The sequence below is a fragment of the Megalops cyprinoides genome, chromosome 5, assembly GCF_013368585.1.
Source record: "Megalops cyprinoides isolate fMegCyp1 chromosome 5, fMegCyp1.pri, whole genome shotgun sequence".
NCBI classification, from domain to species: domain Eukaryota; kingdom Metazoa; phylum Chordata; class Actinopteri; order Elopiformes; family Megalopidae; genus Megalops; species Megalops cyprinoides.
This window is the reverse complement of record NC_050587.1, coordinates 34,816,863-34,838,407: the sequence shown is the minus strand read 5'-3', so window position 1 is coordinate 34,838,407 and position 21,545 is coordinate 34,816,863. Positions and strand designations below refer to the sequence as shown.

The window sequence follows — 21,545 nt, the reverse complement described above, 5'->3', positions numbered from 1 at the left end:
GCATCGTCGGACTATTTTGGATTGCAATGTGCGTAAATGTACGGCCGTCAAAATCAGGTCTAAGACTAACACAAAGGTATCTCTGCAGTTTTGTGAAGGTTCCAAGGAGCCAGTTGGAACCTTAACTTTAATCCAGTGGCAGAAGTTACATAATTGACAAATCACAGCTGTAGTTTTAAGTTTCGAGAAATGGTTTGTCTTAGTGCCTCATACTGAGCATATTCAAATGCGAGTCATTCATTTTTCTATGACTGCCCTTGAGCTGTTTTAGGTTACAAAATGGTTTTTTGTTTTGTTTTTTTTGTTTTAACCCAGTGTGAAATTGTCTGGATACAGTGTGATTGAGATTAAAACGGCAAAACTTAGTGCTTTTTATAGGAAACCATTCGGGCATATTGGATGGATTTTATTTGTTTTTTTTTTTTGTCTTCCCATTTTTTATGGTCCTCTCATCAAATAATGAAATACATTTATTTCATTATTTCAATTTAATAAAAAAGAAAAATAAAACATTTGGTGCCTTCCATTATTATAGCATTATCATAATCAGGTGTTTTTAGTTTAAGTAGCTCTGTTGAACAGAAGAGGAAGTGTTTTTGACATAATGATTTTCAAGGATATGCCTTGTACCACTGTCAAATGGGATGCCACAAAATGTCACGAATTACATCAGCTACTCGGATCTAGAAAAAGCACACAATATGTTTAAGGACAATAAAGCAGTCGAACCAGATCAGCAACTCTTTAAAACTATTTTTTAAGTAGTCCTTCCAAGCAGGTGTCAGCTTACCCAATGAAAAGTTCAATGAACAAAACACAGAAATGCAGCTTTGTGTGACTGCTTGTGGTATAGTTGACTGCAGCACTAGTATTCACCTCTTTGACAACCGCAGGGCATAGACTGGTTTTGAGTGGTGACTGAAAATTTCTGTTTCCTTTGGTTACAATCCTCAGTCAGGTCAACCAGTCCGATTTTGTGAAATTGCCATGGAAATGAATGCAAAGAGACAGAATAAGTACATGGGTCAAAGTGATCTAACCAAGGATGGGAAATTTCATAACCAGATCAAGATGATGCTAAGTAAGTATGGTGGTGCAGAGTTCCATGCATAGTTTAAAAAGGCCTGGTCCACTTGGGCAATCTGAACCAGATGTCTACCCTAAAAATGCCAAACTTTTACTGGCCTTGTCCAGGGGCTGGTAAACACATGAGGGACACATGGTGACAGCAGCACCTGGTTGCACATCAGTTTGAACATGTCACTGCTGCACTTCCAAAGTAGGAGCATTGTTCCCCTGCATCCTCAGGTGGTGACTTGCATCAAATGGCTGGCCATAGCATAACAACAGCCACTCGGTGTTTTCTTGCTTGTCATGTTATCCATGGGTTTTAAGCGGACTAGCACCAGCAGCAGAACAGACAACGCCGGCAGCAGGGGCTCCGGCGAAAGTTGGGTATGGCGAGCGCCCCGTGGCCCCAGGTGGAGGGCGGCTGCTCTGTGATTGGCTGCTTCCGGAAGGAGGCTTTGTGTTCCGCCTGGGCCCCGCCCCCCTGCCGTGTGTTGATCCGCTGGTTCTCCAGCTCTGCCTTCACTCCCAGGAAAGCAGCCAGGTCCAGGTCTAGGACTGTGGCGCCCCCGCGTGGTAAGGGTGTGTTCTGCCGGCACTGCGGACACGGGATCCACATCTGCTGGAGATGGGAGAGAGCGGCGTATCGTGTCAGAATCAGAATGAGCATCAGAATCAGTCTTTATTGGCCAGGTATGGCTTTACACATACAAGGACTTTGACTCCAGTTCCGGTGTCTCTTGTGCTCTCACACAATGATGTACAAGGTGACAACAACAAATACCACGCAACAGTAGAACAACAGAACCACAAACAAAAAGAGCCGTGCAGGGCACATGCAAAGAATGGCATAGGGATTGCATGAATGAGGTATGCATAAAAAAATAAATATGAACAGATACTCTACTGTATTTATTAACGATGCACAAAAATACGCTTTGTCATCCAGCCCACATTACAGTCACAGATAAAACATGCAAAGACATGTTCAGTCAGAGCTCGTTGGTCTAGGGGTGTGATTCTTGCTGAGGGTGGTAAGGAGCAGGGCTTGTAAACGAAAGGTTGCCGGTTTGATTCCCCACTGGGGCAGTACCATAGTACCCTTAGGTAAGGTAGTTAACCCACAATTGCCTCAGAAAAATATCCAGCTGTATAAATGGATAACATGTAAAAGCTGTAACCTATGTCACCAGATAAGAGCATCTGCTGAATGACAATAATATAATGTCAGAACATAAAATACATGAGTGAACTGTTGCAAAAGTCATCAATAACTAAAGCAATGGATTAGAAAAATTGATTGAATGCCATAATCGTTGAACCTCCCCCCAGAAAATCTCAGATTTTACACTTTTACACCATCTCCCCATAGTTTAAGATTTTATCCTCGATGTATCTGTGATACATTGTAAAATTACCCCTACAATGTCAAGAGCAAGGGTCAATTTGTTTCACATGACACGAATTGTGTTTGCCTTTTGAAAACCTGCACGGCAAAAAACGCCAATTTCGTGTGTCGAACGGGGTTACGAATGTGCTATGCGTCGTCTGTGCCTTTTCAAAACCTGCATGGCACTCTACCGTAAAGAAAAACATCAATTCCGCGTGTTAAAATGGGGTTACAATTGTGCTATGTGCCGTCTGTGCGGCCATCTGTCTGCTGGAGTAGTGAGCCATGTGGCCCGTGGGATACCGGATCGGTCCCACCTGTTCGTTAATGACGGTGTCCAGCCGGCGGAGGCAGGCCTGGCAGAAGGTGTGCCCGCAGTAGAGCTTACGCGGCAGCCTCTCGTTCAGGTTGAAGGCGGAGTAGCAGATGATGCAGTCCAACTTGCGGCTGTCTCTGGATGGCTGTTCCCCTGCCTCCGCATCGCCCCCTGCTTCCACATCGCCCCCTGCTGGCGAGTCCGCTGGCGCTGGCGCGTCCTCCTCAGACATCCTATAAAATACAGCAAATGTGCGGATGCTCATACTGAAGAACTACGTTAGCTCTATTCAAAACACCATTATATTACATTCTCAGCATTTAGCATACACTCTTATCCAGAGCAACTTATATAGGTTACATTTTTCACATGTTAACCATTTATATAGCTGGATATTTACTGAGGCAATTCTGGGTTAAGTACCTTGTCCAAGGGTACAACAGCAATGCCTCAGCAGGGAACTGATACAACAACCCTTCGGTTACCAGTAGGCCTACTGCTTCTTACCACTTTGCTACACTGCCACCCTAGACCTTAACCTGTTCCTGTCGTGTGTAATTGCTCAATGTATAACCCCCACGAAAGAGACAAATTGAGACATTATTAACAATGACGTAAATGAACGCAAGTTTTCAGATTGTAAAATGGATGTTGAATTGAGTTTGGCGCCCCCGTGTGGTTAAATTTACTCTTACAGGTGATCAAAACGGGACAAGGTAATCCTGTAAGCAGAGACAGCAGTATCTGTTTTCCAGCTGAAAGCGGTTGTTTGCAGTGGCAGAGCAGATGGCATTTACAAAAGGTACGTTTGTTAGGGTCAGCGCTTGCTTGTATTTCTGTTGTAGTAATCCACACTCTGGAACAGTATAATGTAGTAATGTACAAAACTGAGCTGAGAAAATTTTCAACAGGAGTTACCAATACCTTATGTCAGTTTCCCCAATATGAATAATTAATATTGAACCACAATGGAATAAATTCATATTGAATATGAACAAATTCAAAGGACAATGTATTCTAGTGATGGATCTGATGAATAATTGATGCTGAAAAATTCTATGGTAACACAAAAAGACTATGACAATTAGATATGATGTGGATATCATCATATGTTTATAGCAGGCAAGGTAATATAGATAGGTCATATTCAGCTATTACAGACACTAACATGTTTTTTTTTTTTTTAATATGCTATTTTATCAATGCTTCTCAGCTGTGGATAGAATAAATACTGTTGCAACAAAATTTGAAGTCAAAGTCATGTAAAACATAAATATAACCCAAAACTAACTTAAATACCACATGAAACTCTACTGTGCAATGACATATAGTTTATAGCTGGTCATATATTTTCACACTACATTCCTGAAGACTCCAGCTGTCATATTAATGCTGGTTAGTATTATTATGATGCGAGTTGTATAAGTTGTGTGCAAATTATATTGACACGTGTTATTATCACATTGGTCAGCATTATGTAATTGTCAAAGACCTGGACCAAAAAGAAGACAGCGGAATGAGAAATATATCGAAGTAGCATATTTCTGCTCTGGCTGCCACTGTCCTGATTGATACTGACTGGGTGCAAAATAGATACAGATGTGTGCAAAAGTGCAGAGTTAACTCACCTTTCTTCTGTTCCTGTCCAAAAGTTCCCCGTGGTCCTCTAGTGTGCTGCTCTGGGTGCAGTTCCCATGGCGATGTCCATCATGGGTCTGGGTGCTGGGGCAGGGACAGACCAGGGGTGCTATACTCCGGACGCCACTGCCACCTCACTGTGGTCAGCGTTACCCCCAGCTGAAGGACCCCCCTGCCGTCCGGGGCGCAGCTAAAGACCCCCCCTCCAGGTGGAGGAGCGCTGGAGTCCAGGTCCTCTGTGCCTCTGCTGCTGCCTCGGCAGCTGGTCTCCCACAGAAGCTCCTTTCAAACGCAGCGGAGGGGACAGGGTTCACGTCCAGGCAGTCTCCTCTGCGCTTTTAATATTTCAGGTGGGCTCGCTCCCTGGGGCAGCCGCACGTGTGAACGGGGCCCGTCCCGTGTGAGGCAGGAGAGGAGGGAAACCGGAAAGAGGTCCGCGGCTCGGAGGATGGTCCCGTCTCTCCCCCCTCTCTGCTCCGAAGCTCCTGATCTCCCCGCTCCAACCCCCCTCTCTCCCGTCCTGTGTGTGGCCCGTCCCTCTCTCTCTCTCTCTCTCTCTCTCTCTCTCTCCCTCCCTCCCGCTTGCGTCCCGGCTGTCTGACCAGGTGAAAGCCGAGCCTGGCTCACATTCCCATTCTGAGGCAACAGGCGGCGGGGGGATCGTTTTACAGCCAGCACAAAAGGCTCCCAGAAACCTGACACTTTCCAACCTCCTCCCCAACACAAACACACATATACACACACACACACACACACACACTCACACGGGCTGTCAGCTCAGTGGGCCAGCTGGACAGGACTCGGAGGGCAGCCCTGGGTGGGGGAGGTTTCCATGGCGACAATATGTTATTCGGAGATATTCCACCTCTGCGGCTGGCTGGCCTGAGGGGTCTGCTTCTGTAGGGCCACTTTGCTGGCGCTGTCTAATTATTTTTTTATTGATACAATCATACGCACCTGGAGGCTGGGCCCGGGATGCTGACATGTTCATAAAGCGCCAGTCATTTCAGGGCAGCCTCTGCAGCTGCATTACATTATTTATTATTTACATTATTTACATTTCTTCATTTGGCAGACGCTTTTATCCAAAGCGACTTACAAGTGAGGCAGGGTACAACACAAGCAAAAAACCATGAGGAGTCAACAATATTAAAAGCACTGCGTGACTAGGTTTCACTGGTTGGCCAGACAAGGTACAAGCTAACTGGTAGAGATAACCAATGCATTAAACCATTACATTACATTTTTTTTTTCTTTCTTTTTTTAATAGGGATATAGCACTATCATCATTATCATCATCATCATCATCATTGTCATCATCATTGTCATCAACATGTTCTTTTTTCAGGCATAAGGAGAAAGGAAAGACAGAACCAGGCCTTGAGGATGAGCATTGGCAGCCATTATTACTGTGATTCCTACAGACAAACTCTCTCCAGCTGCGTTATCAAACACAGCTACTGATAGTGTTTGTACACGGTTACTGCAGAGATACTCTTCCCTCCTCAACAGAACAGCAGCTGTGTGGGTTGGCTGCCCCTCGACATCGAACTCAACTTGTTCCAAGACCGTGAAGCCCATGTAAAAGGCTGCATGACTCCTGGTGTATTTTCATACTTGTAATTAAGTGTAAATTGCTAAGGACTGAGGCTCAGTGTGATGAATAAGTTATGACAATAAACACTGTACAAATGGCCCGGGATCCTAATCTTGGGTCCAACCTCATTCAAGGTTTTGTTGCTGTAATGTGTCCCAGTGGCCACTGGATGGCAGTAGTGAAACTCAGCACTGGGAGGTGTCTAGCTAGGGAGTGGTTGCAATAGTAACACAGAGCAGAGGGGGGAGAACGGAAGCAAACGTGTTTGATGTTACTGTTTACCACTTCCTCCTCTAGTGTGACTACTCACCCCTTACTACAAATCACTATGACAATCGTGCCAACATAGAGATCACTAAACTGTTGTGCCCTGTTGGTCCCTAGTTTGACTCACTTGTTAGACATACAAAATTTAGGACCACAATGCCTTTTTGTGTTTTGTTATACCAGTGCTACACCAATTCACTTGCGATCTAAATATCGGTCAGAAAGGAGTGACATAAGAATTCATACATTCTGTTTTGGTATCCGTTTCTCCCTGGTTCTTGGCACTGAAAACATTCACGGTGGCATGGTGTGCTGGCGTGGTGTTCTGCAGGAGCTTGTCAAAGATAGAAATGGGCGCTTGCAAAAACAAGCTTGCCATCTGGTTCATGCCACGGTGAGATGCATTTACCGACCTGGGGTAGCTCAGGGAAACAGCAGTGTAAGGACACCGGAAGTTAGTACTGGAAAAAGCCCAAAAAATCACCCTCTTTTGGTCAATGGCTGCTGCCCTTAGACACTGTCCCAGGCTTGTCAGCTGGTGATATTTTCAAGGAAATTGTTCATGCTTGCCGGTTTTATCCCCTCAGAGGGTCTAAGCATTCTTTTGCAATTTCATGCCATCATAAGCTTTCGCCCCCTATTGTGAACGTCAGTGGTATGTTTGCATTATGTTTTGCTGATTTTGAAATATTCAGAGCAGGACCATATTGCAGTAACATAAGTTCCCTAGAAGTCCCTAGAAAGTCCCTAGAAATTCCTGCAAATTTGCTGCCACTCACAAAAAAACCTTGAGGCCCAACTGTGCTGCCTCTCACAATTCTTCTCCTTTGCTTGGATTCCAGGATCTGCCCTCTGACCTCTTCAGCTGTTCCGGTCTTCAGGGATGCACGTTCGTCAAGCAAAAAGTCATAGCAGGAGTTAACAGTTGACCATTATACATGCGTCTCTGTCGACACCCAGGCACCCAGTTCTGCCGTAAATGTTGCGTGAATGTTTTGTAAACGTTAGGCATTGGGTCATAATCTGTTTTAGTTTCTGAGACTTCCTGCTACAGCTCCACTCAGGAAGCTTAAACCTGAAAAGCACAGAGTTATATCAGCATAACTCAGGCTAACCTAAACTGTCTCTGTCTTTGATTTAAAACACAATTCTACTGTCATATGAAAATACCAACGCAAAAGGACTTCATTTTTTTTAATCACTGCCGGCTTAAAAAGGCCTTCACAGTTGCAAACCAAATGATAACAATGTGTAAAAGTATGGTCTCTTTAAAAAAAAAAAAACAGGTTGAACAGTATAATCTAATTATTCTCTGGGTTGATGAGGATCAAGGCTGGAACTGAAGAATGTTGCATGAATTATTTCCTAGGACTCTGTTGAGGTTACATGTGTGTATGCAGAGTCTGGGTGGTCCTCAAACTTCCTATCAAAACCCCTCAAGTGACTCTTGTGATACCACATGTGGTCATATTGACAGTGATGACCTTTTTACTCTCTAGTGGTAAAAATACATTATTTCAGTAGCTAAGCCAATCAGTTTCAGAGCCAAAAGGGGGGATGCTGCTGTTTCTTCCAGTCAGAACCAGAACATATCAACAGTGTTAAAGCATCAGTTCTTAAAGCTCTTATTCCTGGTACAGTTGATAGGTTTACCTGGTATTACAGGATAGTGTGGCAGACAGGGTTTGGGGTTGGGGCAGGACAGTTTCCTGATCACTCTCACCTCCCACGTGGTTATTTAGGTTCGAACAACCACAGGAACGGTCAACAGGAAGTCTGTGGATGAGAAACCTAAATAGCCTGACTCCTACTTTGGGTTGAAAGACTTTCATGAAAAAACATTCAGAAACAACATGAGCTGGCAGAAAGTTCAGATAGTCCATCACTAATTTATGACAATGTGTACCCGGTCATATTTTTGTCTGTTCTGGTTTCCATTTGTCCAAAAGGCAGAATTTTAAAGAGAAAATATTGGATTGGAATAAAGAGTCACGAAGTAAAGACCCATCTGAGAAAAATTATGGTGAAATAACTTTCTGTTGAAAGAACAGGAATTTCTTTGTTTATTTTTCTGAATAAGTGTAACACAGTGATAAAGACACACATACATAATTTAGTATTAAAAAGATACATTTCATATAGTTCATAATAACACAGTTTGAGCTAAAAAGTTTACTTTCATGTAAGAAATAAATAAGGGAATTGAGTTTGAAATTCATGTCTTTGGGATCCTGTTTTGGGGTTGAAGATAAGGATTCTGGGAAATGTAGTGTTTGTTTACAGGTCAGAACCTAGCATGACTGAGAATGCAATAAGTTTGAATTTAAAAAATAACTATTTCGTTAGAAAAGTGAAATGTATGATGTAAAGGTCATTATTTTGGTGTTTGAATGTAAGATGTATTTTATTTGAGACGTTTGTTTACACTGAAGTGGTACCGAGTTGAAAGGTCGCAAACCGCGCGCGCGAGAGACGAGAGAGAAGAAGACGCCCTGAAGACTGGAAGCAGCCTCCGTCTTCGCGTTAGCTGTAAAGTAAAAGTATAACGTGATTAACGTTGTATGACTGATTTGTGTAAATATAGAAACTTTGAGTAGCTTTTAAGTTTATTCAGACGGATTGAGCTGAACTGTGCGCAGAGACTGCGAAAACTTTATGTTCAAGAGTTTGTTCGTTGGAAACGACAACGCCTTTGAAGTTGCTGCCTGCTCGTGCTGGGCGCATGAACAGAGACTTCCACTGCCACTCGCAGGAGAACGACGGTGAATCTTCAAACTTTGAGCATCAGAGCTGTTGGATTAAGGTACAGAGTTTTATTTTATTTGGCTCATTCGTGAGTGAAGCAGCCATTTTGGTTTTGGGCTACACCGAACACGAGCATCGCTCCAGGCCTGCTACGTAGAGTCTGACCCTGAGTTAGGTTGCCGGCTGGGACTGGGGTGTGTGTGAGTGAGTGCGTGCGTGTGTGTGGGCCCACCGTTTTCATTTAAAGGTGCATTAAGGTTGTGCGTGCTAACTGTTTATACTAAATCATTTAAGATTAAGAGTAGCCCCCTGGCATATTAGTGACAAGGTCACTTGATATTTCATTTCATTTAAGGTATTCAAGGAATACATCTTTTGTGTTGTGCATTTAAAAAACATTGAGAATTCATATTCATATTTTTGGTTAATGTAAAACTTTTTTTATTTACAATTCATTATTAAGTAAACGTATTGTTATTTAACATTTAAGATCTGGTCTTTTGAGTGTTATTAAGATATTTACAAGGTTTATGAGTATTAGTTCAGCATTTCATATGGTTAAAGGAGATTGAAGTAAAGACACAGAGTAACATAACAGTTTATTTAGCACAGGTTAAAGACATATAGGATACACACATTAGAAGGGGAGACACAAAACTATTAAGACATTGTTGTTTGGGTTAGTAAAAGAACCCAGGAGCGCCCATAGTACCAAGTTAAAGGCCTACGGGTTGCTACACAAAATGGAGGCACCGCTGGGATAGTTTTGCTGTTGTCCCTTTCTGTTTACGTTATTGGTGCTGAAGAGAATTCTTAGTTGAAGTTTTTGTATACTGAATCTGAAGTATGGAAGTGGCAACAGAGACGCGTGCTATTTCGCAAGAAGAGCTTGTGAACTGGTGTAGGGATGCTTTGATTGATACAGACCATGCATTTGTATTGATTGGCGTTCCTGCTGATTCGGAAGTAGCATTTATTGAACGCACAGCTGAAACTGTCAAAGTTTTCGGTAGAGTTCGTGTTAGAGCTACTAAGCCTGGTGCAGCAGAGGCAAGTAAGTTGGTCTTGTGTGAATGCCGTGAGAAGGTAGATCCAAGCCGTGTGCCTGCTGAAGTCTTGCCTGTGGGTAGTGAGCAAGCATGGAAGATTGAATTTGTCCGAAGCGCTGAATCTGCCCCTGATGATTTTGGAATGAAGCTAAAGAAACTTCTACAAGATGAAGGCAAGTCTATGACTGACGTCCAAGTAATGCTTTCACCCCTTTCGGTTAGTTCACCAGAAGCTGTCATCCGTGCTGTAGGAGAGCTTTTGGAGAAGAACAAGAAGTCCAGTGAGGGCACAGCGTATAGGAGATTGCGCGTGTTCTCAGGTGTTGTTCCTACTCCGGCTGGAGAGGAGAGCATGGAGAATTGGATTGAACAAGCTAAGTTGATGATTTCAGAATGCGATTGCACTGAAAAGGAAAAACGTAAACGCATTGTTGAAAGCTTAAAGGGTCCTGCTCTTGAGATTATCAAAGCAGTTAGATTGTCAAGTGATGATGCTAGTGCGTCAGATTATCTGGTAGCGCTGGAAAGTGCGTTTGGAACTTCAGAGTCCGGTGAGGATTTGTACTTTGACTTCCGACTTCTTCGCCAGAAGCCAGGTGAAGCTTTGTCTGAGTTTCTTCGTCGGATGGAGAAGTCACTGACCAAAGTAGCGCAGAAAGGTGGATTGCCTGCTACACATGTTGATAAAGCGAGAGTTGAACAGTTGATTAGAGGAGCTGTAGAGTCCGACATGATGCTGTTACAGCTAAGACTGAGGGAAAGAAAAGAATCCCCTCCAACTTTCTTGAGTCTACTGAATGAGATTCGTGAGGAGGAGGAGAATGAGGCCAAGAGACGCAAGCTTGATGTGACAGCGAAGCCTGCGTTTCCGCAAGATGCTTCAGAGCCGAAACAGACAGACATTCAAGCATTGAAGGCTGAGGTCAAAGAGCTGCGTGCCAAGCTGGAAGAGTCCCGTAAAGCACCTGCAACGCCTAAAGCCTCAGAGCCTAAAGCCAAGACCTCTTCCAAGTGTGACGAGGCACAACCCGACACTGAGGTGCAAGAGCTAAAGACTCAGCTTCAGCAATTGCAACAACAGCTGACTGTTATGAGTATAGAGCGCAGTGCACCGCCCAGAAGAAAACCCCCTCAGCAACACGCTGCAGGTTCCAGTAACAAAAGCAGACCGGCAGTGAGCCGAGATGATTTCTTCTGCTATCGGTGTGGTGGCGACGGACACATTGCCAGAAAATGTGAAGAACCTGAAAATCCGTCAGAAGTCATCCGAAAGCTTCTTCGCTCACTGAAAAGAGTTAAAAGTGAGAAAAGCCAGAATCAGACAGAGAGTAGTGATGCTGTTTTCTCTGGAAAGAGTAATGTCAGTGAAGCTGCTCCAAGCAACATTCCTAGTGGGTTGGTAGGACCTGCCTCCACTATGTCTGTAAAGATAAATGGCCATGAGTGTAAAGCGCTGTTAGACAGTGGATCTCAAGTAACGATAATATTTGACAAGTGGTACAAGAGATACTTACCAAAAGTGCCGATTCATCCGATCACAGGTCTAGCAATATGGGGTTTGAGTTCATCCAGCTACCCTTATCAAGGCTACATAGTAGTGGATGTTGAATTCCCTGCCGCTTTGACCGGAGCATGTGAGATACTCTCCGTATTAGCATTGGTTTGCCCTGAGCCAAGTGGTCCAGACCACATCCCTGTTATCATTGGAACGAATGCTAACGTGTTCCATCGCCTAGCCTCTCTATGCAAAGGAGCTAACACTTCAGAGCAAGCTCGTTCTCTGAGAATACTACCACAGACACCGGTGTTGAAGCTTTCACAGCCCCAAAAGATGGACGTGGAAGAGTCCATTGGTGAAGTCAGATGGATGGGTCCAGGTCCTTTAGTCATCCCTGCTAGAGGAGAAAGATCTGCCATCTGCAGAGTTGAATGCAAGCAACCACTGAAAAGAGACATAGTCATGGTTGAGACACCACTTTCTGTGACGCTGCCTGCTGGTGTACTTATTCAGCCAGTGGTGCTACAGTCATCTGACCTGAATGCCAATAATTTTACAGTCCTGATAAGAAATGAGACCCTGAAAGAAGCCACTATGATGGCTGGAACAGTCATTGCTCATGTGTACCCCACTGATACAGTTACTGCAGCCCAGAGACCTGAGTCTACAGCCAAGGTCCTTAATGCAGAATTGTTTGACTTCGGTGATTCTCCAATTCCAAAGGCCTGGAAGACGAGGTTGCGCCAGAAGCTGTCTGACCGAGGAAATGTGTTTTCACTCGATGAGTGGGATGTGGGTCTTGCCAAGGGCGTAGAACACCACATAAGACTCAATGACCCCAGACCATTCAGAGAGCGGTCAAGACGCATAGCCCCGGCAGACATCGATGACGTACGCCGTCACCTGAAAGACCTGTTGGCAGCGGGCATCATCCAAGAATCAAGAAGTCCTTATGCGTCACCGATAGTAATAGTCAGGAAGAAAAATGGAAGTGTGCGCATGTGCATTGATTATCGCACATTGAACAACAGGACAATCCCAGATCAGTATACTACTCCAAGGATCGACGATGCCTTAGATTGTCTTTCCGGCAGTCGTTGGTTCTCGGTGCTGGATCTCCGGAGTGGGTATTATCAAATACCCATGGCTGCCGAAGACCGAGAAAAGACAGCTTTTATCTGCCCTTTGGGATTTTACGAATTTCAGAGGATGCCGCAAGGAATCACAGGAGCTCCGGCTACTTTTCAACGTTTGATGGAGAGAGCCGTGGGTGACATGCATCTGCTTCAGGTGATTGTTTACCTTGATGACATCATCGTATTCGGACGTACCCTCGAGGAGCATGAAGAAAGACTTCTCAAAGTGCTCGACCGACTGGAAGAATGTGGCCTGAAGATATCACTGGACAAGTGCCAGTTTTGTCAGTCACAAGTGAAGTATGTTGGACATATCGTCTCCGCTTCAGGAATAGCTACCGACCTAGAGAAAGTGAGTGCTGTTAAGAACTGGAAGATTCCCACTGACTTAAGATCTCTGAGATCGTTCCTCGGATTCTGTGGCTATTACCGTCGATTTATCAAGAATTACTCTGCCATAGTCCGACCACTCACAGAGCTTACGAAAGGTTATCCTCCGACCAGGACGGGATGCAAGGTTGCCCAAGAGAAAAAGTCCTACTTCAAGGAAAGAGAGCCTTTCGGTGAGCGCTGGGACGACGAGTGCACCAAGGCGTTCCATGACATAATTTACTGCCTGACGCATGCCCCAGTGCTGGCATTTGCCGATCCAGCCAAACCATATGTGCTCCACGTAGATGCCAGTCTGAATGGTTTAGGCGCTGTCCTCAATCAAGAATATCCAGAGGGTCTGAGGCCCGTAGCGTTTGCAAGCCGCAAGCTAAGTGCCTCTGAACAGCGTTATCCCATTCACCAGCTCGAATTTCTGGCATTGAAATGGGCCGTCGTGGACAAGTTTCACGATTACCTATACGGTGCCAAGTTTACAGTGAGAACGGATAATAATCCGCTCACTTATGTCTTAACCAGTGCCAAGCTCAATGCAACTGGTCATAGGTGGTTGTCAGCCCTTGCCACCTACGACTTCAAGGTGCAATATCGGCCTGGCCGACACAATATTGACGCTGATTTGCTGTCACGTCAATTGCCGCCCAATGAAGTGTCACCAGACTGGACAGAGATATCACCCCATGGGGTAAAAGCCATCTGCCAGTTAGCCACCTCAAGTGAACACACCAATGGACGACTGATTGACCAGCTAGGAGTCAACTTCCAAAGTGTCCCAAATGTCTATGCCTGTCCGACACAACTGGAGATGAGTAACCTAGAACAGTTGAGCCACAATGACTTGCGTAAAGCACAAGATCAAGACCCAGTCATTGGCCCTGTGAAAAAAGCAGTCGAGACTGGTCAGCTACAGTCTATGACCAAGAGTCAAGATCCAAGTGTCATGCTATTGCAAAGACAAGGTCCAAAGCTGATTATCAAGAACCACCTTCTGTTCAGAATTGTGAAGAAACCATCTGGAGATGACAGACAACAGCTAATCTTACCTGAGAAATACCGTCAGATGGTCATGCGTTCTCTTCACGATGATTCTGGTCACCTTGGAGTTGAACGGACTTCTGAACTTCTCAGGGACCGATTCTACTGGCCGAGAATGACTACTGAGATTGAGAATCATGTTAAGAACTGTGGGAGATGCATCGCTAGGAAGACACTTCCGCAACGAGCTGCACCCCTGAGTCAAATCACAAGTACTGGTCCTCTAGATTTGGTGTGTATAGACTTCTTGTCTATTGAGCCAGACACGAAAGGCATCGCGAATGTGTTGGTCGTAACAGATCACTTCACTCGCTACGCCCAAGCTTACCCTTGCAAAGATCAAAAAGCCCTGACAGTAGCCAAGACCCTGTGTGAAAAATTCTTTGTGCATTATGGCTTACCTTCGCGTATTCATTCGGATCAGGGCCGAGACTTTGAAAGTCGCCTTATCAAAGAACTACTCGGGATGCTAGGAATCCGAAAGTCAAGAACGTCACCCTACCATCCACAAGGAGATGCACAGCCCGAACGCTTCAACAGAACGTTGTTGTCCATGTTGGGAACTCTAGATCCCGCCAAGAGGTCAAAATGGAGTCAGAGCATCAGTGAGTTAGTCCACGCGTACAATTGTACGAAAAATGAGGCTACTGGCTATTCGCCATATCTACTCATGTTTGGTAGAGAAGCCCGTTTGCCCGTTGACCTCTGCTTCAATACTTCTGTTGATGGTAGAGAGCCTGTGAAGTACCAGCAGTATGTGGAAAGCATGAAGAGAGATCTTCAGGATGCATATAAGCTTGCTTCTGATGCTTCACAGAAGAGTCATGAGAGAAACAAGAAATACTATGACAGAAGAGTGAAACATCAAACTCTGGAAGAAGGAGACAGAGTGTTGATTAAGAATCTTGGATTGACTGGAAAACACAAATTACAAGACAGATGGAATTCATTGCCATACATTGTGGTGAAGAAATTGCCAGACTTACCAGTGTATCGCCTGAAACCAGAACGAGGTGCAGGAGGTATGCGAACGCTTCACAGAGACCACCTATTGCCGATAGGAGAGTCTGTGAGGTTCACAGCTCCAGAAGAGAACAAACCAGATCTTCGTAGGCCTGTTACCAGAACCCAAACCGAACAGCGACGGGTAAGAAAGGAAACCAGGAATGAGGATGTCCAAGAAGAAAAGAATCAAGATGCATTTGAAGAGTCTTCATCAGATGAGGAGTATGGAGGACACTATTTCTCTGTTAGTGATGACGTGAGAGAGTTCTTCAGACTGCCACCATCTGCAGCGACTGAGAGAGAAGCCCCAGATGTGAGAGCACCAGAGTCCAACGTCTTAGAGGAAGACCAGACTCAAGATGCTGGAGAACCTGAGGCAACTCCTTTAAAGGATGAAAGTAGTCTTCAGCTACCTCAAGACCCTGTGGTGGTCACAGAGTCTGAAGGGGGAGAAAATCTGCCTGCCAATGATGTGGTTGAGGACGACCTGCCAGTTGAAATACCAGTAGCAGAACCTGTCTGTGACGAACGTCCCAGAAGACAAGTTCGGCCTGTGACAAGATTTACCTATGATGAGCCAGGAAGACCGGTGGATAGACCGCTTACTGTGGTTCACAGGGGTATGCTTGTGCACATAAGTAGTCCCTTGTCTGCCAATAGGAAGTGTAAAACACTTTGGTGTCATCCAATGGCCCAATGTTTTCAGTGTGCTCTTAAGAATCCTAACCCTAAGAGGCAAGGCCTTGTTCATGTCTAAGAACTAGTGCATGAGGACATGCTAGTCTAGAAGGGGGAGGGTGTAACACAGTGATAAAGACACACATACATAATTTAGTATTAAAAAGATACATTTCATATAGTTCATAATAACACAGTTTGAGCTAAAAAGTTTACTTTCATGTAAGAAATAAATAAGGGAATTGAGTTTGAAATTCATGTCTTTGGGATCCTGTTTTGGGGTTGAAGATAAGGATTCTGGGAAATGTAGTGTTTGTTTACAGGTCAGAACCTAGCATGACTGAGAATGCAATAAGTTTGAATTTAAAAAATAACTATTTCGTTAGAAAAGTGAAATGTATGATGTAAAGGTCATTATTTTGGTGTTTGAATGTAAGATGTATTTTATTTGAGACGTTTGTTTACACTGAAGTGGTACCGAGTTGAAAGGTCGCAAACCGCGCGCGCGAGAGACGAGAGAGAAGAAGACGCCCTGAAGACTGGAAGCAGCCTCCGTCTTCGCGTTAGCTGTAAAGTAAAAGTATAACGTGATTAACGTTGTATGACTGATTTGTGTAAATATAGAAACTTTGAGTAGCTTTTAAGTTTATTCAGACGGATTGAGCTGAACTGTGCGCAGAGACTGCGAAAACTTTATGTTCAAGAGTTTGTTCGTTGGAAACGACAACGCCTTTGAAGTTGCTGCCTGCTCGTGCTGGGCGCATGAACAGAGACTTCCACTGCCACTCGCAGGAGAACGACGGTGAATCTTCAAACTTTGAGCATCAGAGCTGTTGGATTAAGGTACAGAGTTTTATTTTATTTGGCTCATTCGTGAGTGAAGCAGCCATTTTGGTTTTGGGCTACACCGAACACGAGCATCGCTCCAGGCCTGCTACGTAGAGTCTGACCCTGAGTTAGGTTGCCGGCTGGGACTGGGGTGTGTGTGAGTGAGTGCGTGCGTGTGTGTGGGCCCACCGTTTTCATTTAAAGGTGCATTAAGGTTGTGCGTGCTAACTGTTTATACTAAATCATTTAAGATTAAGAGTAGCCCCCTGGCATATTAGTGACAAGGTCACTTGATATTTCATTTCATTTAAGGTATTCAAGGAATACATCTTTTGTGTTGTGCATTTAAAAAACATTGAGAATTCATATTCATATTTTTGGTTAATGTAAAACTTTTTTTATTTACAATTCATTATTAAGTAAACGTATTGTTATTTAACATTTAAGATCTGGTCTTTTGAGTGTTATTAAGATATTTACAAGGTTTATGAGTATTAGTTCAGCATTTCATATGGTTAAAGGAGATTGAAGTAAAGACACAGAGTAACATAACAGTTTATTTAGCACAGGTTAAAGACATATAGGATACACACATTAGAAGGGGAGACACAAAACTATTAAGACATTGTTGTTTGGGTTAGTAAAAGAACCCAGGAGCGCCCATAGTACCAAGTTAAAGGCCTACGGGTTGCTACATAAGTAATCTCATATGAGGAAGATTTCATTGAAAGAGGTTGGATTTCGGTAATAGGGGTGTAAGGTGGGGATCTGACATATTAAACAGCCAGAAATTCTTATTTCCTGGAATCCTAATCCTTTTGTGACCAATGAAGAGAGATATGAATCTGGGTCTGTGTTCTTGGATTTCTTGTGCATTGCAAAGCATACAAGTCCTTTTTGAATGGAGATAAATAGTCCCGTGAAGTCTACATCCTAACATAAAAAGCCTCTTTGAAATCAGCATGGGTTTCCCTTTTTCACATCAATCTCTAAAAAGCTTAGCCACGCCCCGCGAAACCAGCAACAAAGTCTCGAGGTGTATCGTTCTCTGTCAGAAGGAATGCGGCCGGGCCACTCTAACAGGGTCATTTCTCAGCGTGGAGCAATTCCACAGCCGTTTGGAATCAGTGTTGGAACGACAGCATGTTCCGCAGTGTGGGAGTAACCACCCTGACATGGAATCCTGCCATGCGCTTTGATTCCAGCCTCTTTGCCTGGCGTTCCAGAATCTCTGATTCTGACTTTCCCTGTGCAAGATTTCCGTCACCTTCAGGTGTGTGCCGGTACATTAGTTTGCTCCATGCCAAAGGACTTGGGATAAGCGCTGATCATGTGATCCTCTCACACTCTGAGAGGTTTAGGAGTGCTGTTAGCCTGGTTTGACACTATTGCTCTTTCAACTTGAATGGATACACTTCTGTTAGTTTGTGCTGGAAGTTGCTCTGGATGAGAGCATCTGCTAAATGCACGTAATGTAACGTAATGTAATGACTCTTCTACGCATGAACATGGCCTCCCACCTCTACAATGTGGCCCAGTGCATAATTTCTGTCCAGTGATGTACAGAGTTCATCACTTATTTGTGATGACCTTCAAATTTGGGATGAAATCTGATTATTAAAAAAGAGTTCAGTGATGAAATGTTATTGTGAAAGTGATCATGTTGAACTTCAGTGGGGTTGTACCCAGCTGGGAGAAAGGCTTTGTTCGAAGCTTGTTATTCACTCCTGACCCAGCTGTGTTTACACTATCAATCTGAGAGGAGCTGCTATGGAGGAAGGCTGCGCGCACACACACACACACACACACACACACGCAACACACAAACACACACATACATACACACACACATACATACACGCACAAAACACCAGCCTACACAGACATGCTCATGTACTTGTATATAGATGCATGCATATATGTGTATACACACACACACAAACATACACATGAGCATGCATGTGCGCATGCACAAAGTAGCACACACACACACACACACACACACACATGCACATATACTCTCTCACCCTGTGTCTTGGTGATTGAACATTTATTTTTACCCAAACCCCCCAGGTAAATGAGTTAAATAATCACCCCCACCTCTCCCCCCCTGTTTGTTGGGTTTCCACCTGTACACTGAGCTGCAGAGGACATATCTCACATCAGCGTGACCTCTGAGTAACCTTTAAGCCTGCGCTCACATTGTTACCACGGGAACCTCTCCTGTCAAGGAGCAAACAAGCGCCACTGTAACTTTCCGCAAACAAATGAGTCCGAGATCAAAGCGCTGAAGAAACGCTGTACATTAAGGTATGCACTTTATGCGTTTAAGAGCACCGCCGTGCTCTAAAGGGGGAAAGAACTGCAAACAGAGGAATGCTCAGCGGCCAATGGGCAGAGCGAAGGCAGGAAAGGCCGGTTATTCAGGCGGGTTTCTGTCTTGTGAAAGCGCATTGTTGGGCCGGCCTCCGCAGCGCCGCAGCCGGTCCGACCAGGAAGGAACACAGTGCCTCCTTACCGCCACCGCCGCTCGCTCCGCCTGCACGTCACTGCAGGAATGTGTGAGAACCCGTGCGCACGGATTCAGTCACGGTGACGCGCGTCAGAAAGGCGTCTTAAACACGCTGGTGACGTGAAGAGACTGAAAAGACCGATTCAGAATAGAATCGGAATGTATTGGGCTGAGAACCCACTGCCAAAACAAAAAAGAACACTTTGGCTTACTGGCATCACTTTATAAACCGTAAAACTGAACGGTACTCCTATGACCCTCCTTTGAAACAAGTTTCCCTTACACTTTAGTAATTATACTGCATCTTCATTTAAACAGTGCTGTATGAAACTGCAATCTGTAGATATTGTCACAGAACTATATGTCCAATCGAGAATGTAGTTGTGTCCATGATAAATCCCACTATAAATGTACAATTGCACAGGTATAATGGGACATAGGCAATGAAGTCAGTGCCAAGATTACAACAGTCCTACTGATCCAGAGAAAGAACCTGATGTTTTTATAAAAGATTAACATGAAGTTGCCCAACCAAATGCAGAGAGAACTGGCCGAAGAATAAATGCCAAATGCAATCGTCTTCACAAATTACTTTCATCACAATGCCTCTAAACTGAATTTGCAAACCTTTGTCCATATATATGACCCTATGTAAAAGTGTCCTAAAGCATGCTCTGTTACTCTGATACTACAGTGAATATTCTTCTTATTCTTCAGCATAATCAAGAGAAAACAATGTGAATGAATAGCTCGTGAATGAGCCAGGTGTGTGCTGGCTATCAGAATAATTCAGACAGTGGGAACCACTTTATTTGCATAGCATGCTCCTGCAAATTGAGGCTCGGATTTAGCTTCCTCTGCCATGCCTGTTTTCCACTCAGACTGACACAGCAGGTTGATGCTGCAGGCTCACGCTATTTTAACTGGTCCTTTTTGCGCATACCAGCTGATCCTGGATCAGAGTCTTGGTCTGTGTGTGTGTGAATAAAGTACCTGAATGTGGCTCTATTAGTTCCTGCCCGCAGACCCGGTCACAGTGAACTCAGCTCAACCAAACTGGTTCTCTTGCTGCTGGCCTTTGCCTGTCTTAGATATGTCATCACCATCTTTACAAGACAATGCAGGTGAGGGAAACTGGGTGTGGAACTCCAAGGAGACCCTAATGTACACATCTACAGTGTGGTGTAGAAGTAAGGGGCCGGGATCATAACCCAAAGCACTGACAGTTCAATGCACACGAAGGACACTGTTGTTGTATCCTTGGTCAAGGTACTAAATCTGAAGGGCCTCATTAAATTAAAAATCAAGCTGTATAAATGGACAAAATATAAAAACTGAAAGCTATTCAAGTCACTCTGAATAAGTGCATCTTCTAAGCAAACATAACACGCCTGTGAGGTACAGGTATGACCCTTTTACAAAATTGCGTCTGTAAGGGGTGCAAGGCACAGAACTTGACATCAGCCCTCTGGTATTTCAAACATGTCCGTTTTTATTTCAGCAGAGAGGCAACATGCCAACAGCGGTGTACATACACAGTGCCATCCCTCCATTCTTTTCAGATCGCCGTGACTTCAGAGCGCTAACTCGGTGTGAGATGTCAGGGGTATCTGTGTGACAGGATCTGTATTTGGCGGGTGGCCCAGGAGAGCGGGGATACCGGTGGAACCCCTCACAGTTCTGTGGAAGCAGGCTTGCCTGTGCTCCCTGGGTCAGAGGGTGATCAGCAAGAGGACGGCAAAGTGGTCCTTGGCCCCAGCAGAAGATGCAGAAGATTATGAGCGTGTAATCTCTACGGAGTGGATGACCTCAGGATGAACTCTGACCCCTGACCCTGGATTTCACCAGGAAATAAAAGTACAGAGGGCGTTTTTGTGAATGAATCTCAGGAGTGAGGCACTTACATGGCCCACGAGCGAAAGCAGCAATAGTGCCACATGGCTAAAAAAATTGTCCCTGAGCCTCCATGTAGAGTCCCTTCTCCTGGTCCCATTTCGCCCTTTTGACGCGAGGCTTCATCCTCCGCACACAGGTAACACAGGTAACAGATGGTCCGGCATCCCCACCCTGGTTATTGTGTCCATACTGAGCTGAATGGTTTCGCTGGGTGCGGTTTTGCAGGCTGGACCGATTGCTCAGGCAAACAGAAACTGACCCCTCCCCACAGCAGAGACCCCACCTTCAGTTTCACCTCACTGCCCCGATGAAACCATTTGATGAGAATCGTTGACGCCCCTTTTTCTGTAACAGGGGAGTCAGCGTTGGGCTGTGCGCTCCGATTCACAGGCTAAATGGCCAACAGGATTGGCTCTATTAAGGCAGAGAACATTAAAGACTGTTGTGGTTAACCCATATTGATGTCTCTGGTGGCTCACTTCCAGGCAGCGCCTGTC

General features: G+C 44.7%; 1 protein-coding gene across 2 annotated transcripts; it reads right to left on the bottom strand.

Annotated features, from left to right (window-relative positions):
- Nucleotides 1-5: 5 nt before the first annotated feature.
- On the bottom strand, nt 6-4,913 carry si:ch211-202f5.2 (uncharacterized protein LOC795181 homolog). 2 transcript variants are annotated; one of them, XM_036529400.1, is made up of 3 exons: nt 4,403-4,913; nt 2,776-3,007; nt 6-1,690 (listed from the first exon to the last, which is right to left on the bottom strand). In XM_036529400.1, the coding sequence occupies exons 2-3, from the start codon at nt 3,004-3,006 to the stop codon at nt 1,400-1,402; spliced, it is 522 nt and encodes a 173-aa protein (XP_036385293.1). In that variant the 5' UTR covers nt 3,007; nt 4,403-4,913; the 3' UTR covers nt 6-1,399. The 2 variants fall into 2 exon arrangements, with proteins under 2 accessions (XP_036385293.1, XP_036385294.1); XM_036529401.1 differs by having other exon boundaries at nt 6-1,687.
- Between the last annotated feature and the right edge of the window lie 16,632 nt (nt 4,914-21,545).

Bases quoted from the DNA above. Each gene is read 5' to 3' on its own strand.
- si:ch211-202f5.2 (XM_036529400.1), bottom strand. From the start codon at position 3,006: ATGTCTGAGGAGGACGCGCCAGCGCCAGCGGACTCGCCAGCAGGGGGC. The intron at 1,691-2,775 runs GTGGGACCGATC...TCCCATCTCCAG, and splicing joins ACACCGTCATTAACGAACAG to CAGATGTGGATCCCGTGTCC.